Here is a 27,569-nt window from a genome sequence, read left to right as displayed (position 1 = left end):
TCTATTGCCCAGACTGGAGTACAGTGGCACAATCATGGCTTACTGCAGCCTTGACCTCCCATGCTCAAGTGACCCTCCCACCTCAGCCTTTCAAGTAGCTGGGACTACTGGCATGTGCCACCACATCCAACTAATTTTTAAATATTTTGTAAAGACAGGTCTCCCTGTGTTGCCCAGGCTGGTCTAGAATTACTGGCCTCAAGCAATCCTCCCATTTTGGTCTCCCAAAGTGCTTGGATTACAGGTGTGAACCACCATGTCTGGCCTCAGTGAATATTTTTAAAAGACTCATTTAATTAATGAGTACCTACCGTATGCCAGGCATTGTTTTATTGCTCCTTCCATTTACAAATATTTTATTGAGTGAACTCCTATCATTTGCTAGATACTATTGGACACTGTATTCAAAAAAGAAAAGAAACAGTTCCTGCCCTCAATGAGCTTATACTCTTGGGAAGAGACACACAAAAAATTGCAATGAAATATCTAATGACCACAGGCTGCATCAAAGTGCAGGGAAACATAGAAGAGCATCCAGACTTTCTGAAAGTCTTTCTTTCAGAAGAGCTGGGGCAGTCTACAGAGGGGCAGCCTTCAAACAACTGAGACTTAGGATGAGCAGGGGCTTCCAGGCATTCCAGGCAATGAGAATGGTGACAGAGAACTGCAAATAGATGATATTTGCAGAAGCAGAGATTTCTGTGGGGCAAAGAAGGTAGGAGAAAGGAAAGAAATGAGGCTTAGGCCTAATCACAAAAAGCTTAGTCTTTTGTTTGTAGCTGTGTGATACAGAAAATAGGAAACAGGACCAACTTCGTGGGCATGTGGCCTGTGCACTTTACTGCACTAGGCCCCTGCACTCCGAAGGGCTCCATGGTTAGTTTAATGCTCTGCTGTCGACAGTCTTGAAATTCTTAATAATTTTATCTTAGAACTTGTGTTTCATTCGCTTGTCCTGGAGCATGAGCAAAGGAGATGTGTGCACTATGTATGTTCACTTTTTCTCGCCAATTCCTTTAAATATGTTCATGATGCCCCGTGGGCACAGAATTCCACTGCAGCTACTGTGTGTGGGAGTTTGGCAAGACTCAATGCAAGTACAAGGTACTTGTACAAGGTACTCATCAAGAAGTGAAATAGTGTAAAACAGGGGGTTAGTTTGTGCAGCATTTCCTCTGTCGTGGTAAGAATGAAATACAATGGGCTGAAAATACAAATTGCATAACTTCAGTGATTCCACATATGCATTAAATGCTCTTATATTTTCAGCAAAACTGGCATTGCACAATATAAAGATGAACAGTAAAGGTTATATTAATAATTTATAATTCAAATTTTTCTTTACTTAGAACACTAATAAATAAAAACACCATGACAAGTTGAGACAGAAACTATGAAAAAGCAAAAATCTTTCTATTTCAATCTAGCTAACGACACTTTTCCCTTGCGTTCTGAACATTTTACTCTGGGCCCCACAAACTATATAGCTGGCCTTCATGAGGCACCACTAAAAAATGTTGGGCAGGGAAGAGACAGGACCATCATTTTGGAAAAATAACTGTCACCAGAGTGTGGAAGTTACAGCAGGGGGAGAGAGATACGACCAGGAGCAAGAGGACCAGTCCTTGTGAGCAGCACAAGCTGGTGAGGTCTGTGCTGGAGCAGGGTCAGAGAGGTTGATGAACTGGACAGATGTGTGACGAATTAGTGGGCAGAGCCCTAGGGCTTGAGAATTTATGGCAAGTGGGAGATAAGCAAGAGGAAAGAATACAGCTTGGCTCCCAGATTTCTGGCTTCAGCCACTGGGTGATGCTTTTCACTGAGATATAGACTAGGAGGAAGGGAGTCGGGTATGTGAGGGAGGAAGGATGGGTTGACTGGGACTGGGACATGCGGTAGACATGTGTAGACATGGGGTAGACATGAGTCATGTTTGGGTGTGTGCAGTACCTCTCCCCATCCCCCTTCTTCTGGTAACAGACCCTGCCTCCTCTGGCCTCAGGGGTATGGCCCTGACCTAGGCTGGGCCCAGCAATGTACCTGGTGGTATGCACACACATATACACACACGGTCACAGCTAGGGGTCCAAGAAGTTGGCAGATAGGTGTCTGAAGTCAGGGTAATCAGAGTTCTTCTCTAGGATTTTTGAAGCCAAAGCTAGGAGATGTCCCTTTCCTCTCTCGGACCAGAAGGGAGCCTGCAGCTGCCAGCTGATACGGTTCTAACGACCCTGAGACTCAGGTTTTAAAGAATAAAGACAGCATGGAGAGATGTGTTTGCATGAGTGGTGAAGAGAGTCCAAGGGCTTTGCTTCTTAGTTCCAGGAAGTTTCTGCCATCACATCCGCCCTTCCTGGTTACACAATCCAAAAAATCCAGCTCCCCCTCACAACCCAACCACTACCATCACCACCACCACTACTAGCAGCTCCCACTCTTCCCGTTTTTTATGTTTTCCTTAAGCTAGTTGGAGTTAGGATCTGTCATTTGGAACTGGAAAAAATCCTGATTAATACAGACACATAGATAGGTGCCTACGGAAGCAGGATATACTGAGCATTATCATGCTCATATCATAGAGAAGTGAACTGAGGTTCAGATAGCTTAAATACATTTACTTTACTTGCACAAAGTCTCACGGCTAGCAAACTGCAATGCCAGGGCTTGAACACAGGGCTAACTCCAAAGCTGATGATCCTTCTATGATGTTACACTTTCCTCTTAATCTGTTCATTATTCTTAGTACTCTTTTCTATAAACCCAGGGTTTCAAATTTAGGAATATTCATGCTGCTACTCCCTTGAGCTTCTTGCTCAATGACCAGAAGTGATGAGGGCCAGACCAGGATTTCTCTGGAGTGTTTCCCAGGCTCTGACTAGTCCCACATTGAAAGTCATGGATAGCAAAGGACCAAGTTGCTAATTTTGCAAAAGTTTAAAGTCAGCGACCTTGTGGCTCGGACATTATTCTCCTAAACTTTATCTTGTTTTATGAGTTCGAATGGAAAGTCAAGGCTTAATCCCTACCAAGAGTCACAGGAGTGGTAACAAACTGAGCCAAAGGCTTCAGAACTTGAGAACATCTCTCTGTACCCTTTGCTTGAACTTGTTTCTCTGTGTATCATTGTGTTCTCTTCTTTTTTTTTTTTTTCCTTTCTATTTCATTTTTTCCCTTCTATTCCATTAACTCAAACCTATTCTAAAGATAATCTTTTCTGACTAACTCATTCTAGGGAACTGTGACAGAGACCATTGTCCCCAAAATGATATTTCCTCCTTTTTTATCCTCAACAATAGAATCCACTTTTAAAACTTTTATTTTTGAGACACAGTCTCGCTCTGTTGTCCAGGCACAATTATGGCTCACTGCAGCCTTGACCTCCTGGGCTCCTGAGGTCGGGAGTTCAAGACCAGCCTGGCCAAGATGCTGAAACCCCATCTCTACGAAAAATACAAAAACTAGCTGGGCATGGTGGGGGGGCGCCTGTAATCCCAGCTATTTGGGAGGCTGAGGGAGGAGAATCGCTTGAACCCAGGCAGCAGAGGTTGCAGTGAGCTGAGATCGCATGACTGCACTCCAGTCTGGGTGACAAAGCAAGACTCCATCTCAAAAAAAAAAAAAAAAAAGAAAGAAAGAAAGGAAAGAAAAGAAAGAAAAGCATTTGTTGTGAGTCAGACACTACATAGGCACCTGGGAGGTAAAAGGATAGGAATCCTAGACTTAGGTATTCTGAAGCTTCCTACTGAGCAGACTTCCTTCTTCTCTTTGGGTGCAGTGGGCAGAGCCCTGGCATTTAGAATTTGGGCCCTGTCACATCATTTGTTTGAGCCTCGGTTGTAATATTTATAAAATGGGGATACTGATACTTATGCCTCACCTTCCTGTGCCCCAAGATGGCTATTTTATGCCATCTCCTCTCTCCTCAAACCTTCAATACCATCTGACCATTATTGCATTGGCTGATGGCCTTGCTTCTTATCTCACTGAGAAAAATAAACGCAATCAGAACAGAACGTCTTCATTCCTCCCATTTAATCTACCAACCTACTGTTCTTGTATCACTATGAACGTACTGTCCTTGCTTGTTTCTATCTAAGGTCATCCCTATCCCTTGTGATTTGTTTTTTGCATTTTTTTTTAAAAAACAGTCTCACTCTGTCACCCAAGCTGGAGGGCAGTGGTGCAATCTCGGCTCACTGCAACCTCTGCCTCCTGGGTTCAAGCGATTCTCATGCCTCATCCTCCTGAGTAGCTGGGACTACAGGTGCTCACCCGCATGCTCGGCTAATTCTTGTATTTTCAGGACAGACAGGGTTTCACCATGGTGGTCTTGAACTCCTGGCCTCCAGAGATCGACCTGCCTCAGCCTCCCGAACCTATCAGTTGTGATTTGGATTCTACTCCTTTTTGTCTAGTCAAGGACTTTGTTCTTGCAATTGTCACCTCTCTCTCATATCTTTAGTTTTCCCCCTACTCTACTGGATCATTCTCATCAGCATATAAGTGATCTAAGAAATCCAATCTCTTTCAGACTTTTATGTTTTCTTTAAGCCAATTGGAGTTAGGTTTCTGTGATTTGCCACTTAAAAAGTCTTGACTAATGCAGGATATAGAGACAGGTGTCTATGGAAACAACTTGTGATTAGTAATGCCATTCTCATATCATAGGGAAGTAAACTGAGGCTCCTCAAAGAGGAGCAAGCCTCAGGGCCCTCTCACTTGTTCTTTCCTTCCGGCTGGGCTTCCCTGATTCAATTCTCAGCTCAACAGTTGCCCACCTCAAAGAATCCTTTCCGCTTCCCATGATCCTCTATTCTTTTACTAAATGTTATCGTATGCTTACCAACTTGTATTTCTTATTATTTCCTCTATTAGAATATAAACTCCATTAGGGCAAGGGCTTCTTTTTGCTTCAGACTATATCCTCAGCTTCTAGAGAAGAGTCTAACACACAGTTGGTGCTACCCAGCGAATGATTAATGGCAAAAGCAGCATTGTGCTATCAAATGAAATGAGATTTATGAAAACTTTTTAAAACTCTGGAGTATCAATCATGTAAAAGTTATAATAACATATTATATTTTAATAAGTATTTATCAAGCAACTGCTTTTGCGCTAAGTAATGTACTAGGCACTCTAATTACAGAAATAAATAAGACCAAGTTCCCGCTCATTCTAACTGGAAGGTTGGAGGTAGAAATAAATAGAGGTAAGTGTGATTCTAGAATTATCTCGGCAAGTGCTACTGAAGCACACTCAAGGAAAGGAAAATGTATTCTGCGTGCAGGGACAGGAGTAAATGAAGACTTCATCAAAAAAGTCACATTAAACTGGGATTTGATGATTGTGGTTGGGTTTGTCAGACAAGAGGCAGGAGAAAGGGCTTGACTGGCAGAGGAAAGAATATCAGTGTGTGTGCCCTACCATGCAGTTTGCTAAGCATCTTCCCAAAACGATGCCTTCTTCACTCCTACCTTTCTTACTCCTGAAGCCCTAGGCCTTCTCTGACCTGGCCATCCTGGGTCCTTTTTTTGTGTCTCACTGTGTCCTTTTCCCCACTGGCCGTTAATGGGTCACAGGTTACAGCTCCATAGAATTCATCCTCTCTCTCTCCAGACGTCACGACAACTCCAGACTATCTTTGTACTTCCTGTCACCAACTTCACAGCTGACCAGGGATTTCAGAGACAGTGGGGTGGCTTTCTAAAATCCACCTGCATAACAGTTTAATAGGAACAGATATACTCTTTAATGAAACATTTTTAAATGTTCATGTTGACATAAAAATTTCTCTTCTGTAGTTTCTCACAGATTATCAAAGAAGAGGATATTTGCCTTCAGAATTTAAATGAGAATCAAACAAGTGGCAGACAGTGCTTAACACTAAGCAGCCTATATTTAATATATGAATGAATGATTGGATGAATTAACAAATGAGATAAATTAAAACCATTTAGGCATGTGTTGTCTTTCCAGATCCAGTTTTGTAACTTAGTTGTTTTGAATTTGGGATACATTTTCCCATAGAAACAATGTTGTAAATAGTTCTTAAGTTCTAAGAAATCCCACTAAGGATGTTTAGCCCATAATGTAGCAATAAAATGCAGAAAAGTAATGGGATAGCTTAAACGATTTTTGAATGTTGAATACTAGTATTTGAAGAAAAGTAACTTTAATTAGAAGATGAGGCAGTACATGAAAAATGCTGTGATTCCCAAGGGGCTGTCTGAGCCCTTTCAAGGGTTCTGAGGGCACTAACTTCTTGTAGTGTGTATTTTCAAATTAAAATAATACTATCCTTGTACTGTTCTCACAATCAGGATGAAGGAAGAGCATGAGTCTGGCCTTGAGGAAGACGATTTCAGTGAGAAGAGAGTCTGGGACACTGGCTGAGGTAAAATGAACTGAATGGCACTTAGTATAAAATAGAGGAAAGGGAAGAAATATGGTGTGAGCATGATTCCACCTATAGGGAAGACAGAGTGTGGTGGAGGCAAGAAAGAATAGGGAAGAAAGAAATCTGTGGAGGAAAAGATGGTAGATGGAGGCCACAAAATGGTTCAGGTCAGGTTGACGCTGGTCAGACCAAGGAAATAACGGTGTTGGAGTTTTCAAGTGATCAGGCAGCATGCTACTATACTAGACTGTCAGAGGTGTCAGCAATGCAGATTGGGTTGTGATATACCTAAGGGGTCTCTGCAGAATGTAGAATTTGTATATTACCATATCCCCTCTGTTGATTTGGTGATATACATACTGCCTGATTTCTTTTTTTTTTGAGACGGAGTCTTGCTCTGTTGCCCAGGCTGGAGGGCAGTGGTGCCATCTTGGCTCACTGCAACCTCTGCCACCCGGGTTCAAATGATTCTCCTGCCTCAGCCTCCTGAGTAGCTGAGATTACAGGCGCCCACCACCACGTCCGGCTATTTTTTGTATTTTTAGTAGAGACGGGGTTTCAGCATCTTGGCCAGACTGGTCTTGAACTCCTGACCTCCTGATCCACCCATCTCGGCCTCCCAAAGTGCTGGGATTACAGGCATGAGCCACCGCGCCCGGCCAGTCTTATTGACTTCTAAAGAAGGAACTTCAGAAACCCTTGCCTTCCGTATAAAAAGATGTCAAGTTCCATTTGCCAGTCTTCCTCCATCCCTTTCCCTTCCTTCTCCCTCTAGCGTTTACTAACTGACCCTGGGCAGATCACTTATTTCTCTGGGTCCCATTTTCTCATCTCTAAATGACAACACTGAAAACTAGATTATCTAGCCCTTCCAATTCTAAACATTTGATTATGAAATTCTCCAAAATGACAAAACATAAACCAGGAGGACGAGACCTAATCATACCCACATCAAATAGCTGCGGTTTCCATAGTGGTTGTTTCTGATTATCACAGACGAGACAGTTATCCAGCTTTTCTCCTCTTTTCTTGTTCCCACAGGAGAGGTGACCTCTTTGCTCTCAGAGCTGTTTCAGAGGCGTCGAAATTTATCTAGAAAAAGTGGTGTGGGAAGTGTGGGTTTTTCCTTCCATTAAAAGAAAAAAATCTGTTCGCTCCTTTAACTCAAAAGGCTTTCTGGGTAGCCACAAGCAGATAAAACCTTATCTTTCTACCCTCGAGTTCCTCTTTTGGACTTCATATGCACTGACTTGAAGGGCCTTCTGCACAGAGCACAAACACCCGAAGGGTTCCCTCTGCGGCATGAGTGACATCCAGAGCCCGCAGCTCCCCGCCAGCCGCCGAGCGCAGGCGGAAGCGCGAGAGCACATTTCCGGTGTCCCGACCCGAGCTCACCACACTTCCGGTTTCCCGGCCGTGCGCTCGCCACACTTCCTGTTGATCCGGCTCGGCTGGGGGCTGGGCCGGGAGGAGGGCCCGGAGGAGGGCCGGCCGGCAGGCGGCGGCGGCCACTGGCCAGGCGTGGACGCGCGGGGCCGCCGCGGGCAAGGAGTGTCCGCCGCGTCGCCCGAGCCCAGAGCCCGGGAGCACTCTCGGCCGCCGCATCTCCTGCCCTCTGTCCTTCCAACCCAGCCCTCGGCTGAGCCGCGCCGCACCATGCCCGCCGTGGACAAGCTCCTGCTAGAGGAGGCATTGCAGGACAGCCCCCAGGTACCTCCCGCCGTTCCGGTGCCCCTCGCCCGAAGGGGTAGGGCCGAGGAGGCCCCTCCAGCCCCGGGGTGGAGGCCGCGCCCCCGGCCGGGCCCTTTCGCGGCGCCTCCCCCCGGGTTCTCTCGGGTTAAGGAGGGGGGCGGGCCGGGCCCTGAGTCCTGAGCCGGGGCAGAGCTGGGGAACCGGGAGAGCGCCCCGCGGCCGGAGTCCTGATGTCGTGACCCGCCTCCAAACTCAGCTGCAACTGAGGCTGCGAGATCTAAACTTTGACTCCATTTAGTAACTGAGTGCCTCAGGAAAACCACCTTATTGTGCCTTAGTTTTGTCGTCTGTAAAATAGGAATAATAATTGTGCCTGCTTCATAGGGTTAAGAGAAGTCAATGAGAAATACCTGTAAAGTTGTCAGCAGACAATGTCCGGTACAGATAATGAGTCAGTCCTATTACTGCTACTCCTAATGATGTGATGAGACCTGTGCCAGCCAGAATGAGAGGCAGAGTTCCTGGATCTCTTTCCCGGCGGTACCAGGCCTCCTCTTGGCACCGTTTTCCCATTAGTGACGAGAAAAATACAATACCTGCCCCATTTGTCGCACAAGGGAACTTCATTAGCACACTCGAGATGAGAGTCAAGTCCTTTGAGCTCTGCCGATGAAAACTGGTGTGTAAATATAGCAAATGAGTGCAGAATGACATTAGTTCATAATTCAGCACACCTTTCCCCAGAGGTCTTTTGTTCTCCTTTAACATTTCCCCAGCTTCAGATCTACACTCCTGGTTCAGCATCCCGGGTTTATTTAAGTAAGTGCCTTTATTTCCTAGTGTCTCAACTCTTGAAAACTTAGAATGAGATTAACCTGTTTTCGTTTCACGCTTTCCACTCTCTTTTGGGGTTCCTTCCCTTTTTCTTCTGAGTGAATAATACCTCCCAGGATGATCCTTGTATGGATTTACCTACATCAACAGTTCAGAATAAGTCCAAAAGACTGTATGCATAGGTGTCTTTTGTTCATTTCTTGTGATCCTCCTAGTATAGATAAGTAAGGAACTGGAAGCAAGCTGTGATTTATTTTTGTTTTTGGTAAGTTTGCATCCATTGGACTGACTTTTTCAAGGCCCCCTTTTTTATATAGCTGTAGTCTCCTGGCATTTTTATCAGACTAAAGCCCTTGATAGAAGGCATTTCGTCCATGCTCATACCTGTTGTGTGGAATCTGAAGATAGCAATGTGAGATCTTAAATGATCACTTTGAACAAGGATCTCTGTTTGCTTTGCACTTGTGGGAACTGAGGTGCCCAGAAATATCCTGCTGTTCTAACCTACATGGTGATGCCTAAGCCAGGTTACAGAGGTTATACTGATTCTTGATGTTGTCCTCACAAACAGATCACATTCTTAATTTCCAGCTCTTACATGAAAGAATATACACCATTTCTGAGTGGCTTAAAGGATTTTCCCAGCTGTGAGGAAGTAGACAGGACTGTAGAGCAAGTCAGAAGACCTGGGTTCTAATTCTGGCTCTCACGCTCACTTAGGATATGATGTGGGTGAGTCTCTTCATCTCCGCCCTGTGGCTAGCTCAGTTTCCTAATCTGCAGAACATCTACAGAATGAGAGACGGGGGCGGGGGGGAGCAGGTGATCTTCAAGGTACTTGAGAGTTAACATTGTGTCATATCTACATGGTGTGTAACTTTGAACTGGTATGTGGCAGAGGAGGGTTAGAGACATTATCATTCTTATTTAATATGTTCCTTTTAATATAGGAAGTTTATTTGTCATTGCTTTTGAGACTTGGCTGTCACCCTTAGGAGGGCTCTTGATGATGCTGTTGTACAGAATGGAAACTGACTTTAAGAAGGTATTTAATGATCATCAGAGCATATTTATGTACTATTCTCTTGTATGTGACCTGTGCCTAACGTAGCTTTACTCCCAAGGTGACTCATAGACTTGGAACTGGAAGGAATCTAATCCATTCCCTTCATTTTATGTGCAAAGCATAAAAACAATAGCAAATGCCGGTCTCAAGGATTTTATGTGCCAGGTACTCTTCTAAATGCTTTACATATATTAACTCACTTAATCCTCCCAGTAGTGTTGAAGTATGTTCTCTATTTAAATAACTAAGGAGCAGAGAAGTAATTTACTTACAATTATACACCATGAAGTGACAAAGCCAGGACTGGAACCCAGGCAACTTGCCTGTACTAGGGATATGGTTCAAGTTAGCCCAGCTATCTAGCACCGGACTTTTCTGTCATTAGTGACCTAAAATGTTGCACTAAAAGGAAAAGACCTAATAAACCATCTATTGTGTGTTTCTTCTAGTTTTATGAAGAGTAATTTTGAGAGTTGCTTCAGTAATGTGATTGCACAGGATTAATTAAATGAACACCAAAGCTTTTGTAATTGAACTGAATGACCCAGGAAGAGCTGAATAGCAGTTAACTGACCTTAGACACATCTATTCATGGACTCCTTTTTAGTTTGCAGTGCTGCACGATGCATTGTAAAACTAGTCTGTGTGCATACACATGCATTATTTCTGCTTACCTCTCATATATGGGAAGCAGAACATTTTAGGGATTAAGATATCTGTCTCCATTGCTGTTTAGAAGCCTCTGCTCCTTGCCTGGCACTACTGGCTGTTGGGAATGTGATGACAAATAAGAGTGCCTACCCTTGACTGGTTCACAGTTTGTTCCAGAGACAGATAATGAGGCAACAGTTCCAGTACAATGTGAATCCTGCTGCGATAGGAACACAAATGCAGCTTTGAGCTCCTGCAGCTTATTCTTCAGGGGCTTATTCTCTTGTCCTGTAAGTAGTACACTTTTGAGATAAGGTGAAGACAACAGCACTGTTGCTTGCTCGCTTTGTGTTCTGTTTCTTTTGCGATTGGCATAACTGAAACAAAGAAATGAAAGATGTAATTCTGAGGTTATGCAGTTGAGTGGCCCAGCTGGGAACGGCACTCTCCAACCGAATCAGGCCTTTCTTTCCTCAAACAAGATATCTCAAAATGTAACTTGGTGGTTTTGTATGTCTTCATTGTGGAAATGTTTTGTGCTGTTCCTCTTTTTGTTTATAACCTATTTTTCCTTTCAATAGACTTGGTTCTTTTTTTTTTTTTTTTTTTTTTGAGACAGGGTCTTGCTCTATTGCCCAGACTGGGGTGCAGTGGCATGATGGCGGCTCACTGCACCCTTAGCCTCCTGGGCTCAAGCGATCCTCCCACCTCAGCCTCCTGAGTAGCAAGGACTACAGGCATGCATCACCACACAAGGCTAATTTTAAATTTTTTTGTAGAGAAAGAGTCTTGCTATGTTGCCCAGGGTGGTCTTGAACTCCTGGGCTCAACCGATCTTCTGTCTTGGCCTCCCAAAGTCTTGGTTCTTTTCACTAGGACATTCTCTTCCTCCACCAAATTATGGAGATAAGAACTTTGTTTATAACCTTAAAATGTTCTTAGTAGTTAGTGGTGTTAAAATTGGGCCATTACACAATTACACACTATTCTTGAGAATGTCTAGGAGTGTTTTATTAAGTAATACCCGGTTTCTTTAAGGTAAAGGAGTGATAGGTAGCTGAGGCTGTATGCATAGGGTGCTTGGTTTTGTTTCTCTGGCCGAGTATACCCTTAAGAGTGTCGGGCAATAGAAAATGGATGGAATTCAACTCCTGAATCTGCTGTTACCTTTGGCAAGTTACTCAGTCTCTCTGAGGTTATGTTTGGAGGTATGTGAAATAAAAATAAAAATAGCTATTTAGTTGAGTTGTTAGGAAGAATAAACAACATTTGTAAAGTGTCTCCATGCTGGCATGCCATAGTAACCCCATAAGTGATTGCTGTTGTTATCTTTATAAGTGACATATACCAGTGTCTTTCTGACCATACTGTGGGATTTTGAGCTACTAGTGTGCCTTTGCTTTATTCTTGGTCTCATTCCTTCTTTATGTCTCAGAATATGCCTGTTGTTCCAGACCAAAGTTTGAGCAGACATAGTGTAGTAAATGTGGATAGCCAGTGTCCAAGGTAGCTGGTTCTATTTATTATGTATAGAGGTGATCACTACCAAGTTAAATTAGAAAGGGAAGACCAGAGTTTTCCTGTCAGTTCTAATGGGCATCACAGTCGCATGTCCTGTGCGCACGGTATAAGGACAAAGGACACTTGTGATGTACTCAGGTATTGTGGGCGGGGGCATGGTAGTAGCATCCAGCTCCAGTCTGCCCCTGTCCTGCCTCGCGTCAGGGCTGTAGGCTGTGGACCAAAGAGTGCACTCGCTATGAGAGCCATCCTGCTGGTGACCTCAGTGCTGCTGACCTGGGTTTACATCCCAGCCCTGCCACATTCCTACAGTGGGAGGTTGAACACATTTCTTAACCTTGATGAGCCTCAGTTTCATCATCTGTAACATGAAGTTAATGGAACCATGGAATCTACCTCGCAGAGTTGCTAAAAGAATTAAATGAAGTCACAGATGTTTAGTGCCTAGCACAGCGTCTGGCACACAGGTGGTATAGAGTAAGTGGTAATTTTAGTTTTCTTTCTACCTTCTTTGTGGAGGACATTCATGCAAGCCCTCTCTTTCCCTTTTTACCTCTTTTCTTCCAGTTTGTTTTTATCCCTAAGAGTATTAAAAGCAATAAACAGGATTTGGCTAAATGGGCATCAGTAGTATTTTTGAAAAAACTAGCCACAATCCAGTTATATCCCTTCTCATTCTCCTAAATCAGTGTCTCTAACCTACTGGTTGACATCCATTAGTAGATTATGAAATCCAGTGGGTCACAACCACAATTTTTGTTTACAAAAAGCAACAATCTGTATGCATATTATTGATAAATAATGTTTGAGAAAACCTTTGTTCGGGTCCTGATATATTTCATACCGTGGTTATGAACTTTTACAAGTTCAAAGAGCTCTTCTAACAGATTATACACTGTACGAATTCTGTGTTGTTTTTCTTTCACTGAGAGCTTTTTTAAACATGATGATACAGTTTCCTTATTCATTATTGCACTGTAGCTCTTCTGTGGATAAGCATTGGTACTGAAGATAGTGCATTAGTCCTGGTGTTTTTAGCCTGGAAGACCTGGGCAAAGCGGGATAAGCATGCATTGCTACGAAGTGCATCCGAGTTTTGGAGCAGAGTCGGGGTAGATCATGTATGGTGGGAGGTAATGATCCCAATGCATAGATTCTTATTCTAGTTTTTTGAGGATGCTTTGGGGTCAGTTACTGTTCTCTTACCTGAAATAAGAAAAAGAAAAGGAGGAATTGCAGTTTATTTGCAGGGAGATAATGAGCCTTAGTGAGTTGTATTTGGTGAAGTGCTTTGATATCACCTCAAAGGCATTCCCGAAACTTTACTCTGCATTCTCTGCCTAATGGGTTATATTTTAAAGTTGTGATCCAATTATTGCTAACATAGTATTTTAAATTTCCACTGTGCTGGGCACATTAACGAAAATCCCTTGAGTAGATCTGCCTCTGCACACCTTGATTCTTGTTTGTTCACCATCCAGTATATAAATATTTCTCTAGTGCTTTTTGTGTCCTCAACACTGTGGATGAAAATGTTAGAAATACTTTTCAGCTTATGACTTTGCTCTGCTGCTTTCAGAGCACTGAGGAGTTTGTCTTCCTAAAAACGGTAAACTAGCATTCTTATTAAGTTGCTATTAGAGTTTTATGGCCAGTGCTGCTATTGGTGGGCCCAGGGGATGTGAAATTTCCTGGCCATGAGTTTGAAAATGGTAAAATCTAATTAAAAACAAGCAGGCCAGGCGTGGTGACTCACACCTGTAATCCCAGCATTTTGGGAGGCCATGGTGGGTGGATCACCTGAGATCAGGAGTTTGAGACCAGCCTGGCCAACATGGTGAAACCCTATCTCTACTAAAAATACAAAAAATTAGCCAGGTGTGGTGGTGGGCGCCTATAATCCCAGCTACTCAGGAGGCTGAGGCAGGAGAATCTCTTGAGCCTGGAAAGCAGAGGTTGCAGTGAGCCGAGATTGCACCATCGCACTCCAACCTGGGCAACAAGAGCTAAACTCCATCTAAAAAAAAAAAAAAGAGAGAGAGAAAGAAGGAAAGAAAGGAAGAAAAAAAAAACCCAAGGAAATCTTAGTACCATAAGAGGAAAGAATGACATACTCCTACACTCCTGCAAGACATCCAGGATTACAGAAGACCAGACTGCCGGTTCCCGCTGGGATGATCACACTATAGCTGTGCTAGGGGACCACATCCCAGATACACGAATAGGCCTGACCTGTGTTTGTCTTATGGACTTGAGAGGAGAGGCTGCCCTTTTGAACACCTTTTTTTATTGGATAGACTTTACTGGTGCTTAGGTAGGGGCTAAAGTCAGAATAGATAATAGCCCTTCAGTCATAATCTTTTAAAAACTGGCTTTTCTGGCTCCAATTCTGAAATTGCCTTGACACTGTAGTCTAAAGGATTAGAAAGCGAGTTCTAAACCAGAGCTCCAGGAATCACATGATACTGGTATGATCAATAAAAGAAGCCAGGGAACCAACAGGTACCTTTCTTTCCTCCCATTCTGGTTTCCGCACGTGTGGGTGTGTGGATCTTCCTCCTCTGTAACTTTTCCACTTAGAAATGAAACTGACCTTTTTTCTTCTTTTCTCCCAGACTCGCTCTTTACTGAGCGTGTTTGAAGAAGATGCTGGCACCCTCACAGACTACACCAACCAGCTGCTGCAGGCGATGCAGCGCGTCTATGGAGCCCAGGTATGCCGCCACCCCTCCCCTGAATACCGCAGAGTGAGCATCCTCTCCCCTCATCCTGAACTTCCCTCACAGGCTGAGAAATTGGAATCCGAAGAGTATCATTTAAGACTTTGAAACAAAATCAGAATTGTTTTCTCACTGCTTTTCACCTCAAAAAACTAAGGACAGTCTGTTCTCATTGCTTAAGAAAGAGTGATTTTTCTGTAATTAGAACCGTTAGAGACGGATCACATACATGCTTCTAATTTTTTTTTTAAATTCAACCCAATGGGAAACATTTGAGTCTCCTCTTCCTACTTGTGAATAAGTGGGTCCAGTATTTTGAGACATACTCTTTGTCTTTTTCATAAATGGGCAGTCTTAGATGACAGTGTGGGAGGGCAGAGATGTTCTTTCAACTGCTTCCTCTGAAAAGACTTGAGTCACAGTTCTGAAACTCGGGTGGCTTCTTTGTTTTGTGGAACAAATATCTCTGGCTTGCAAAACCATTCAAAAGAAATTGCTGAGTAGCAAAAGTGAATCTTTTTAACGTCAAGAAGTGCCCATGTATGTTGCTTTCTGAGACAAGATTTATGAGTTACTTAAAAATAAAATGCTTTATGTTACAAAACATTGAACACATCACAATATTATGGTGACTGATCATTTTCATTATTGATTCCTTGCTGTCTTAAATCTTGTGTGTTGATGTTTTTCTCATTAATAATCTCTTAAGGAATGTAGGTTGGGCATCCCAAATTTGAAAATCCAAAATCCGAAATGCTGCAAAATCTGTAACACACAAACGAAACGCTCATTGGAGCATTTTGGAGTTTTGGATTTGGGATGCTCGACTGATACAGCAAATACTTCAAAATCTGAAAAAATCCTAAATCCTTCTGGTCCCAAGCATTTCAGATGCAGGATACTTCACCTATACCACATTCAGCAGTATATAGCTCTTACTAATCATATATAGTCATTTCTTGTTTATTACATAGCTCCACCACTCGTATTACTGCTCATTGTTTATTTATTTATTTATTTATTATTATTATTTTTTGAGACAGAGTCTCGCTCTGCCGCCCAGGCTGGAGTGCAGTGGCCGGATCTCAGCTCACTGCAAGCTCCGCCTCTGGGGTTTACGCCATTCTCCTGCCTCAGCCTCCCATGTAGCTGGGACTACAGGCGCCCACCACCGCGCCCGGTTAGTTTTTTGTATTTTTTAGTAGAGACGGGGTTTCACCGTGTTAGCCAGGATGGTCTCGATCTCCTGACGTTGTGATCCGCCCATCTCGGCCTCCCAAAGTGCTGGGATTACAGGCTTGAGCCACCGCGCCCGGCCTGCTCATTGTTTTATTAGTCATTTCCCATCATATGAGAATAAGACTCAGTCCTTGCCATCGGGGAGCTGATAGTTGGGTTGGGAGGCAGACAAAGCAATCGTCAGAGAGCCTTAGAAGGGCCAGGAGAGGAGGGCCACCTAACCTAGTGGGGTTGTGCTGGGCACCCAACAGGAGGATGATTGTGAGGGTTGAGATTTCGTGAATACTCAATAGCATCCAGGAAGTTCTAGGGGCTTTTATGTTGATTACTTTATTTACATTCCCCTAACAACTCTGAGGTGGGTATTGTTATTGTTACTATGCCTATGGTATTGGTCGGGAGACTTAAGGATGCTAATAGTGAGAAACTTGTCCAGGTGCACCCATTTAATTCATGGCAGAGCAAATCAGCTGGAGCCAAGCTGAGACTCTTCACTCCTAAGCATAGGAGAGGTGGCAGTAGACGTGGAAAGAAGCAGCTGTACTTGAGAGGTATTTAGGAGGCGGCTTGGTGATTGATTGGGCGTGAAGGGGCCAGGTGGTAAAGGATGAATCAAGAATGATGTTCAGGTATTCATCTGGAACGGCAGGGTGAATAGATGGGAGAAGACAGGAAGAGGAGCAGGGTGCGTGTGAGTGTGTGTGCGTGCCTATGGGTGCATAACTGTTACGGGGATGCCCAACTGTAATTCTCTGTGGAAACACTGATTTTGAGGAGTCCATGGGACATCATAGTGGGTAAAGAGATCTTGTTGAAAGTTCGGATCCAGAGTACAGGGCTGGAGATATAGACAGGCAAACTATGCAGTAATGTATAAGTGTAACTTATTAATTAGAACTAGGTTTGGGCTGGCCTGTAATCCCAGCACTTGGGAGGCCAAGATAGGAGGATTGCTTGAGGCCAGGAGTTCGAGACCAGCCTAGTTGATATAGTGAGGCCCTGTCTCTACACAAAATTTTTGTAAATATTAAAAAAAGAACTAGTTTCTTTTTTTTAATTTTTAATTTTCAGAGACAGGGTCTTACTCCATCACCTAGGATGGAGTACAGTGGCATGGTTATAGCTCACTGTAGCCTCCAACTCCTGGGCTCAAGTAATCCTCCTGCCTCAGCCTCCTAAGTAGCTAGGACTGCAGGTGCACACCACCACACCCAGCTAATTTTTTTTCTTTTTAATTTTTGGTAGAGATAGGGTCTTACTATGTTGTCCAGGCTGGTCTCAAACTCCTGGCCTTGAGTGATCTGCCTTAGCCTTCTGAGTAGCTAGAACTAGTTTTAATGACCAAAAGAATTATGTGCTCATCTATGATTTTATGTTTTGTTAAGACAGTCAGAATTTAGAGGTATGAAAACTGTCAATTTTTAATTTGTTTTTGTATTTTTCCCTAAATATTCTAAATTTAAGAAAACAGGAATGTTCTTACTGGGCTTATACCTGAAATTGCTTGCTATTCAGCAATTGTGTTTCATCACTAAGTGATTTGTCTCTTATTTAAGGCTTAAAAGCCCCAAGACATAAGAGACTTTGTCCCTGCCACTCGGAGGAGTCTCTGTTCTGCCTTTCGGTGTCTGTCAGAATCATTTACTCGGGAATATCCAAACACTGTCTCATGCATTTTTTTCTTTTGAGGCAGAAAACGACATTTTGCCAGCATTGAGTGGGTCTTTCATTACTAGAGGCTGTAACCCAGCTTTTAATGTGCAGCATATGATCATCACGTGGGTCCTCCTACTGGCCAGAAACCCTTCCTCCTGCCTCAGCGTTTCCTGCAGCAGTGGCTGGTGACAATGTCTGGTTAGTGCTACCAGATTCAAAGACAGAGTCAAGCAGTGATCGGCTGTGTTCGGATTGGCTGGGCCAGGGGCACTTAGTTTTTCAGGTTTATTTGAAAGCTTAGGGGTTTTGTTTTGTTTTTAATTGAAGAAGGAAATCTTTTCTGATTCCTTTTTTGATCTATTTTCATATATATATTTTAAGATAGTGTATTTCTCAGAGTTTTCATTCAAGTTTTTTCGCCTAAAGTTATGTTTTCTTGGTTTCATTGCACGTTATTCCATAAATATTTTACACCTAGGCATGTTGAATTTGATTGATACTGTTTTATTATTTCGTCTTTAAAAAGAGACTCTCCATAAGATACAGTTTTTCATTATATTTCCAAAGCAGGCGTATGCTGCTGATAAATGATAAGTGTTCATAAAACATATTTTAATCAGACTACACAGTAAATTTCTGGATGCTGATTTTGCGAATGCCCTTCAGAGACCTTAGTTTTAGAAAGAAGAAGAACAAGAAAATCTAGAGGAAAACGTCTATGAGCAGTTTTGCTGATTGTGGCTAGTTTGGGGAAATTTTAAATTTTGTTTGGCTTAACCTCTAGAATGAAACTATAGGCTCTAAGCTGTTTTGGGCATCTTGTAGTAGTCCCTGGAGTCACGTCTGGTAATAGTCCATTGTGGGTTCTTTGAATGAAAGAAGCAGTATACCTTTCCAGTGCATTAACAGAGGAGAGCCTGGTTACTTAGAACACTCTGTTTTTCAAACTATTGGCTAAATAAGTTAACAACTTCGGTTATATCTAAATGGATACATATGCATATATATTCAGTTAATTCTGCTCAAATTTTGCATTCAACACATTGGAATTTATTTTCATTCTTTATCTCAGCCTGTAGAGAGGTTTAAAGAGGTTTACAATCTTCTAATCTTTTAAAATGGATTTGTTAGGGGCTTACCGTGAAATTTATTTAGGTCATCTTGCTTCTCCTCTCAGCTGTTGTACTGAGAAAGTGGGGGCAGGGGTAATCGTGTTCCTGGCCCGCAGGACAGGAAGGCTGTCCCCAGCAGTATTCATGAAACCTGGGAACCCTCGTAACCTGGCGTTCTCTTCCACCAGATGACAAACCTATGTAGTTGCTAACCTCAGCCTGTATGAGATTTTTTATTTTGTTTTTGCTTTTTTTTTAAAGTAAATTTGGGATAGAATTTTTTTGAAATGAGAACCGTGATTAAGATTCTCACGTTCCTTCAGCAAAGCAGGTTTGATTTAACACAGCTACATGTCTGCAGTTGTTCTTAACCAAAGCTTTCAGAACACAGAGCTACTGATCCTGAAAGCTGATCTGAAAACTCCTGATCTTTAAAAGCCTAAACTGGAGGTGGGACTAGTATTTTCTCAAATTAGGGTAAAGACAGTGGGAGGGAATAGGAGTAAAGTATGCATAATTTGGTGTTATAAAGAAGAAAATACTTTTCTTTAGAATGATGATATAGATACCTAGCTAAACAAGTGAATGTACTGACTGGGAAACCAAATGAGAGTAGTGAGCATCCAGGAGTGTGAGCTTGTCATGGGGAAGGAGAAGCACATGGGAGGCAGATCAGGGTCAGAGCTGCGTGTTTTAGTGGTGAAAATAGTGGCCTTTCTTAGGCACATAAAAGTGCCACACGATAGGCTGGGCACTCAGCTTTCACAGCAGAGGAGAGGTCTTATATAGTATGTACTTACAGATGAGGAAGCTAAGACTCAGAGAGGCTAAGTAGCTTGCCTGAGGTCACACAGCTGATGAGTGGCAGAACCAGAATTTTAAACCCAGATCTTTGACTGCAAAGCCTACACTCACTCTTAACCACTATGCTTGCTCTCCTGACACGCTAGCCACCACTAATGGCAGCAGAGGCCAAAGAAGTGTAAGCTTTTAGAGGCTCCTCTTGTCATTATGGAAGAACCACCCCTGTTTATCAGCCCACCGCTTTGTAATATGTTAGAGGCAGGATCCAGTTCCTTTTTGTATCACAGAGTAACTTTCTTGGTTTCGTTAGTTTTTGTCCATAAATGTTCTAATCAGTGTGTTTTAGCAGCCCTGAAAACCAGTCACATTGAGGCTTATCTGACAGAGACTGACAGGAGGTGCATATGTAGCTGAAGGTCGGAGGGAGCCGAGGGCCTGAGTGGCTCTTGGAAACGACTTCATAGACCTGGGTCCTGCACTTGGTCTGCACGTGGGATCTGCAGCTTTCCCTCATGCCGGCATTGGTAGCTTTCAGATAGCAATCTAAAAGCTATTGCGTTTAGATTATTCTGGGCTAGGATCATTCATTCAGATACAGGAGTTAAGTGTGTGACCTTGGACTTCACAGATCTGAGTTCCAGTCTTGGCTCAGCCGCTTGCTGTGTAACCTTGGGCAGGTCAAGCCATCAGTTGATTGCCTGAGTTTCCTTATCAGCTAAACAGAGGCCATAAGAATACCCACCTCGGAGGTTCTTGTGAGTGAATCGTGTTAATACCTGTAAAATGCTAAGATCAATCTCTGCTCAGAGAGTGCTCTCGGTGTGAACAGAACTGTCTTCTGTTTTATGATGATAATAGTTACGATGGCACTATTCACTGGCACTGTTATTTGGGTTAAATAGAAGTTTAGTCATCTCATCCTTTCTTGAAGGAACAGTAGTATCTGCCGTCTTTGCCTCCTCGCCAGACATTTGATATTTGTTCCTCAAGCCTCCTCAGTCTGGGCTCGGCCTCACCTTGCATGGGAGGCTGCTTAGTGCCTGGCTCACAGCCTGTCTCCACTCTGCCCGTGGGCAGCATCTGATTCTGCTAACAACACCCCCCTTGAGACTGTCTTCCATTGGTTCCTCTGACAGGCTGTCTCCTGGCCCCCTCCTGGGCTCTGCCCCTTGTTCTTGGTGGTTCTATGGTGGTTGCTATGTATCCCTGAAGTCTTGGTGTCCTGCACAATTCCTTTGGAATCCTTCTCTGGTGAGTCTCTGTTCACTCCCTGGGTAAGATCACTTTAGCAACTGCCTGGCCATTTCTGAAGCCTTTTCTAGCCCTTGCCACTTTCCGAACTCTGGGTCTTTATTCAAAACAGCGTTTGCCTGTTGTCACTGTGCAGTTAGCTTTAGCTCTTCCCTGGGCGATTGCAGTTCTCAGGAAGACATCTCCCCCTTTAATTCTTCTCCACACCTGGATTACTTCAAACCTCCCTGTCACCTCCTCATCTTCAGACGCCTCCGTGGCTCTCTCTAACCACAAGGAAAAGCGTAAAGTCCTCAGCACGGCACGCTAAATCCTTCATGAGCTGCCTATCAGCCTGCTCCTCTCATTTTGTTTCTGGCTGTTCCAGAACATGCCAGACCCTTTGCACACCTTCCGCTCTGCTGTGCCACTCCTGCTGCCTGTTTCTTTATCAACCCCTTGCCCTGGCAGATGTCCTTCCTGGCCTCTGAGACTGACTGCAAGCCTGACAAAGCTTCTCTGACACCTTTTCTTCCTTCCTTCTCTCCCTTCCTGGCCGCAGTGCCCTTGCCCTTCACCGCTGTGCCCAAATGCCTCATACACTTGTTGGTCAGAGCATGTAAGACATAGTAACGGGGTTTCCTGGTCCCTTCATGGACTTAGATGTTGCCAGTGCCCTACACCATGTCTGGCCCCAATCAGTGTTTGGTGGGTAGCAGTCTGGCCTCATAGGTGTTGAATGAAGGACTGAATTTGGGACAGCCCCATCTAAAAGCAAGGACATCTCACAGCACTTTTTTGTCATTTCCAAATCCATATCCCCTCCTCAGTTCCTTGGCTGAAGGCACCATTCTCCATCTGGCCTTCCACGTGGGCAGCACAGTTCTCTCTGCCTCCCCCGCCCTCCTCACTCGCCGCACCCTGCTGTTTCTGCCTCAGGAACACCTCCCTGCCCTGCTCTGCACTGTGTGCCTCAGGCCCAGACCCTTGTTTATCTCAGCTTCTCCAAGTGGCCTCCTGATCAGTCCCACTCATCTGTTCTCTCTCCCCCGTCAGTGTTTTCTGCCCACCACCACCACTCTTGGTTTCCTTCCACCTGTGCCTGAGCTTCTCATGCTCCTGCCCGAGTTCCTCAGTGCTTCCCCACTGCCCCTGGAATAAAGTCCAGGTCCAGCAGGCATCCCCTGTGGCCTGCCTCGCATGAAACGCTCCAGACGCGTTCTTGCCACACCCCTTACTCCTCCCTGTGTGCATCCTGCCTCAAGGGCTCCTGAACTAGTGCGACCCGTGACCTCCAGCTTGGTGCAAACACTGGGTGCTGAATGTGACTTTGAACCTCTTAGCTCTAGGCAACATTTCCAGCCAAGTAGTTGGTATAGATTGATGTGGATTTCCTCCACCCAACTCTCTAGCCTCTCTGTTCATAGTCACATGGATGCTGCTGCGCACGGAGGCCCCCGGGGGTTTCAGGTGACAGCTGCAGTTAGTTCGCTTTCTGTGCCACAGAAAGATAAACATTCCTTTGCCAAATGCCCAGTTTTCCTTTCGGGCTTGCTAGCCACTTGACTTTCTGCCTTGGCAACAGCCCTGGGAGGTTGTGTTGAGCGTGGGACATGCCGTCAGCAAATCCTCCTCAGGGTGTCCTTTAGAGGCTTCTCACAAAGCGGTGCATAGTATAAATGGCAGCCAGAGCGGCCCAGAGTGCCCAAAACAGTGCTGCTCATGGAACTCCATTGAGAATTCCCATTGTAGGCCACCTCTTTCGCTCTTCTACCCCTAGAAAAGTGTGGGACTTAGCTTCGTATCTCTGGACCCTTCAGGTCCTGCCCACCTGAGAATTGAGTAGGTACAATTTTGGGCTTTAGATTGGAATAGCGTAATAGTCAGAATATGGGCTTTTGATTTCGAGTCCTGCATTGAGTTGTTACCTGCCAGTCACTAGTCACTGGCTTTAGAAAGTTACTTATCCTTTCTGAAGCGTAGTCTCCTCATTTACAAAATGGAAATGATAATAGTGTCTACTTCATGGTGCACTGTGAGGATTAAATGTGATGATATATGAAAAACATTTAACAGCAACATCAAGTACTCAGGACAGACTCAGGGTTTAGCAGCTATCTTTATTGATGTTATTGCTAATATTTACTCCTCACTCGGGCTCCAGCTTTGCAAGTCCTGTTGCAGAGATATTTTTGCAGGCTTACCTCACAGGTCACAGGGCGTGGATTAATTAGCTGATGTTGGTAAAGCATTTCCTACAGCCTTTGCGTACAGTAGAGTAAGTATGAGTAAGATTCAAGTTGATCTCGTTTGAAAGACGTTTCACACAGTGTGCTCTGTTCAGGGCAGGTGGCAGGCTGGGTTGTAAGTATGTTGGTTTTCGATGAACTCATACTGGCTGCACAGAATCGTAGCTGGCCTTGCAGCCTGAAATATCACACTAGGAAAACGCGCAGCATTTTCAAATGGTATTTCTAGGAGAGACCCGGAGAGTCTCGTTGTTCGAAGTCGTTTTGGAAGGCAGCTGTTGTGTGTTGCACGCTGTGCCCCTTCTTGCCTGAGCAGAGGTAGAGCTGTGTGGCTGTGTGGGTGGCACATATGTGCCCTCCCCTTGAGCTTTGGGTACAGCCTGATGCTGGCAGTTCCCTGGCAAGTCCTTCCATTACATTCGGAGCACTTGCCACTAAGCTCTGAGGAAGAATTCTAGCGGCCCGTGGTCCGTGCTTGTTTGGAAGGCCTGGAGGGTGGGTATATGTGTTGACCAGTCTCTGAAGGAGGCATATATGGGGAAGTGACATATTAGAGTTGACTAAAATAAAGAAAAGAATGAATTAGAAGAGTAGAAGCTCCTGGGATCTGAACTGTGTAGCTTAAGAGAGCCTCATGCAGAGGGTGTGGCAAAAGAATGGGTCTTTGAGACATCTGATGACAAAGCAGGATCAGTAATCCATGGCTCTTGGGCCAGCATCTTATTTTTGTAAATAAAGTTATATCAGTATGAAGCAACATTTACTTGTTAACGTGTTATTTCTGGCTTCTTTTGTGCTATAAAGCAGAGTTGAATCGTTGTGGCAAAGACCATATGACCCACAAGCCAAAAACATTCACTCTCTGGCTCCTTACAGAAAAAGTTTGCCCGCTCCAGTGTAAAGCAGAGGCCTCTCCTCTCCTGCCTTGTAGCAGAACTTGGGATCTTAGTAGCATTTGGGAGTGTGGATTTTAGAATCGGACAGCTCCAGGTTCACATCCCAGCCCTGCCACTCATCAGCTGTGTAGCCGTGCACAGGTGGTGCAACCTCTCGGCGCTTCAGTTTCCTCATCTATAAAATTGAGTTGTTAATTAGAACCTGCTTTACAGGGTCATTGGAATTAGATGAGGTCGTGCATAGAATGCATTTAACATAGGGTCTGGCATGAATTAAGCCCCCTGTGAATGTCGGCTGCTGTTATGATGATTCTGGGGGTCTGCAAATCATGTTCCACGTGGTGCTGCTCTCAGGCAGATGCCAAGGTAGCTTGAATGAATCCATCTGCTGCTAACTCAGGAAGGAGGAGCACGAGATTTTCAGTCATTGCCGATTATCAGCCCAGTGAGTGAGATAAGACCTTTGTTCCCATGCACTCTGATCTTCAAAACAACACTGCTAAAGATGGTTGACATGTAGTAGGCCCTGGCCAGTTGCTTCGTATTTTGTTTCATTTGTGATGTTTCCTTGTATGGTTAGGAAGGATTTTTCCCCTCACCCCATGATTTCAGGTATTGTTTTAAACTCGGAATTTAGATGAATCTTCTAACCTTGTTCATTCATTCATTCATTCATTCATTCATCAAACGTTTGCTGAGAGCTTGCTGTGTGCTAAGAACTGTTGGACGTTCCTGTCTCAATGAAGGACATTGTGCTTGTGGCTTTGTCCGCTTGCTGGATTCTTGACTATGTGGCTAGAAGTCACATTTCTGGTTAGTTTTGAAAGGGGTCGAACACCAGTAGGATGTCAGAGCCAGGCACTTTTGTTGTATTTGTCTGACTTTTTTCTGAGGAAAAGAGCCAGATTTCCTATTCTATTAATGTCTGTTCCTTAGAGCAGAGCAGGAAGTCAGGGAACAGGTTGGCCAGTCGTCCGCAAAGAGGGCCAAAAAAAGGTAGGATTTGGCTCTGCTGTATTCTGCCAAATAGGACTGGGAAAAATAAAATAAGCTCCCGCAGAGCTCGGGACTTAGCCTTAAAGGAACAACAACCCCAGGAGAAATAGCCAGTGGAGGCCAAGGCCAAGAAGGTAGGCCAGTGTCCTCCCATCATCTGTGCCACGTCAGACCCAGTGGCTCTGCTCCTTAGGAATAAACCCTGAATCTTAAGCTTTAACTGAGCTTTAGAAATGTAACACAAATTTTCTAGGTTGCCCACATCAGCGGTAGGAGGATAGTGGTAGAAAACCGCGGTGTAGCCAGAGATTAGAGGAATAAACAAAACAAGAGGAGAGGAAAATGAGCAGTATGGGCCTGTGAAAATGGCAGAAAACAGGCCTCCTAGGGCATCGCAGCCCTTGAAGAGTAGGGCTTCCTTGGGTTTTCTGGGACAGTAGATTTAGCTGTGCTTCTGTTACCATCCATCATTGCCAGCGAGTGTTCTAAGCCTGGTGGAATCTGACCTTGTCATATGTTGCTTCGGTCCCCGCTGTGCTTCCGGTATGTGTGAGCGTGGGCCCCGGGGGCCTGCACACCTTCCCACTGCCTCACTCCCAGCCTGATCTCGCCTCCAAGCGCACAGCTCTTGCTCCAGCCGCGCTCCACTTCAGAGCCATTCAGGCAGGCAGTGCACTTCTTCCACATGTTGGCGCCTCCTAGAAAGCTCGTCCCCATGGCTGACTCCTAGTCTGTCTTCAGGAGCCTGCTTAAAACATCTCTTCCCTGGAGACTGTCTGTCAGAGCCTCCCAACACAGCCAGTATTTTTCTTTTGCAGTTCTCATCACACTTGTAACTATTTTTTTGATGCCTGCTTCCGTAAAAAGCCCCATGAGGACAGGGACTGTGCCCTTGTTGAATGTCCAGCACATTATAATTGCTCACTACATTTCTTTATGGACTGAATGACCAAAAGGAGCAGTCATTTGTAAAGGGTTAAAAAATAAAATAGCAAACTTTAACCTTTTGATTTGTTTTGATCTTGTTTTCCGAATGTCTGAACAAAACATTTTATTATTTGACAGGCACACACATATTCTTTCTTTTTTCTTTTTTTTTAGCTACATCTGCTGGAAAGGGATTTTTTTTTTCTTTTGTAATTTTTTTTTTTTTTTGGAGACAAGATCTCACTCTATCACCCAGGCTAGAATACAGTGGCACAATGATGGGTTACTGCAGCCTCAACCTCCTGGGCTTAAGGGGTCTTCCTGCCTCAGCCTCTTGAGTAGCTGGGACTACAGGTGCATGCCATCCTGCCTGGATAATTAATTTTTTTTTTTATTTTGCAGAGATGGAGTTTTACTGTGTTGCCTAGTCTGGTCTCAAACTCCTGATCTCAAGTGGTCTTCCTGCCTCAATCTCCCAAAGTACTAGGATTGTAGGTGTGCACCACTGGACCCAGCCAATATTACTTTTTAAGGGATTCTCGGAGATGGCATTTTTCGTGACTTTGTATACATTAGACTAATCTTACTTGCTTTTCCTCTTCTCTCCACAGAATGAGATGTGTCTGGCCACACAACAGCTTTCTAAGCAACTGCTGGCATATGAAAAACAGGTAACTTGGTGTTTATGTGGCCTATGATGCTGCTGTGTTCAGGACTTTCTTAAGTGGAACTATCCAGAGGCATCCTTAGAGACTTAAATTATTTGTTTCATTTTCTTCATAGTTTTTTTGTCTTTTCTTTCCCTTCCATTGGTGTATTGAAACCAGTGATTATCCCACAGTGTTTATGAGGTATTCTAATTAGCCTCTAGAAGTAATTAACTGCCATTGAGGGTTCCGAATCTTCAAGGGACTACAAGTGAATCAACATTAGCAATTCCAGGAAATAAACACTCAAAGTAAAAACAATATGTTTGGCAGAAAGGAATGGCCAGGGAGGGTCAGATGAGTGCACCCTGGGGGCGGGACGAAGGGGGATAGCTGTGACTCCCTCTTCAGGTAGACACTTCTGACAGGACGTGCTCTTGGAGAAGAGAGGACGTCGGTGTGGAGGGTAGTGTTCTGCAGGTGATGCTTCGTGCTGAATTCCCTGGCACTCACTTAACACCTGCTCCTTTATTCTTTGGTCTTAGAACTTTGCTCTTGGCAAAGGTGATGAAGAAGTAATTTCAACACTCCACTATTTTTCCAAAGTGGTGGATGAGGTAAGATAGCAACATAGAAAATTTGTATTTGATTCTTTCTTGAACTTTGTTTTGTTGTTATTTTGGCCCACTTTCCATTTTTAAATATCTACTTAAATATCTGAGAAGGTATCTCAACTTGTTGATCTTCCAAGGCTCCTTTCATAGAAGAGGTTGCACACTATTACATTTGTTTCTGGTTTGAGGGGAAAGGCTGCAATATATATGAAGAATAGACCAAAAGAAAGATTTCTGAGAATTCAGTTTCCAAAGGAGAGTATATTAGTTTCTCAGATTACCATAACAAATTACCATGAATAGGTAGCTTCAAACAAC

The 27,569-nt window shown here is 44.0% G+C and overlaps 1 protein-coding gene and 1 long non-coding RNA gene across 14 annotated transcripts in view; one reads left to right on the top strand and one right to left on the bottom strand.

The window, feature by feature from the left end:
• The window catches only part of LOC135966316 (uncharacterized), a 58,316-nt gene extending 50,559 nt beyond the window's left edge, over positions 1-7,757 (bottom strand). Inside the window, exons 1-2 of the long non-coding RNA XR_012420564.1 lie at positions 7,348-7,757; positions 5,475-5,714 (exon numbers count right to left, since the gene is read on the bottom strand). This is a non-coding gene — a long non-coding RNA (uncharacterized lncRNA). The remainder of the gene's footprint in view (positions 1-5,474; positions 5,715-7,347) is intronic.
• Positions 7,758-7,824: 67 nt separating this feature from the next.
• Positions 7,825-27,569, top strand: part of APPL2 (adaptor protein, phosphotyrosine interacting with PH domain and leucine zipper 2) — a 62,288-nt gene continuing 42,543 nt past the window's right edge. For 6 of the 13 annotated variants that reach the window (XR_012420563.1, XR_012420562.1, XM_074007670.1 and 3 more), the window contains exons 1-4: positions 7,825-8,107; positions 14,777-14,875; positions 26,602-26,661; positions 27,183-27,254. Coding sequence is in view for 7 of the 13 variants with exons in the window: in XM_045365836.2 (XP_045221771.2) it covers positions 8,054-8,107; positions 14,777-14,875; positions 26,602-26,661; positions 27,183-27,254 (285 nt within the window). In the remaining 6 variants the exon portion in view is untranslated. The remainder of the gene's footprint in view (positions 8,108-14,776; positions 14,876-26,601; positions 26,662-27,182; positions 27,255-27,569) is intronic. The other 7 variants (XM_074007668.1, XM_074007665.1, XM_045365835.2 and 4 more) reach the window with 4 other exon arrangements.

This window comes from Macaca fascicularis, chromosome 11 (genome assembly GCF_037993035.2).
Source record: "Macaca fascicularis isolate 582-1 chromosome 11, T2T-MFA8v1.1".
In the NCBI taxonomy this organism is placed as follows: Eukaryota; Metazoa; Chordata; class Mammalia; order Primates; family Cercopithecidae; genus Macaca; species Macaca fascicularis.
This window is presented reverse-complemented; position numbering and strand designations above follow the sequence as displayed.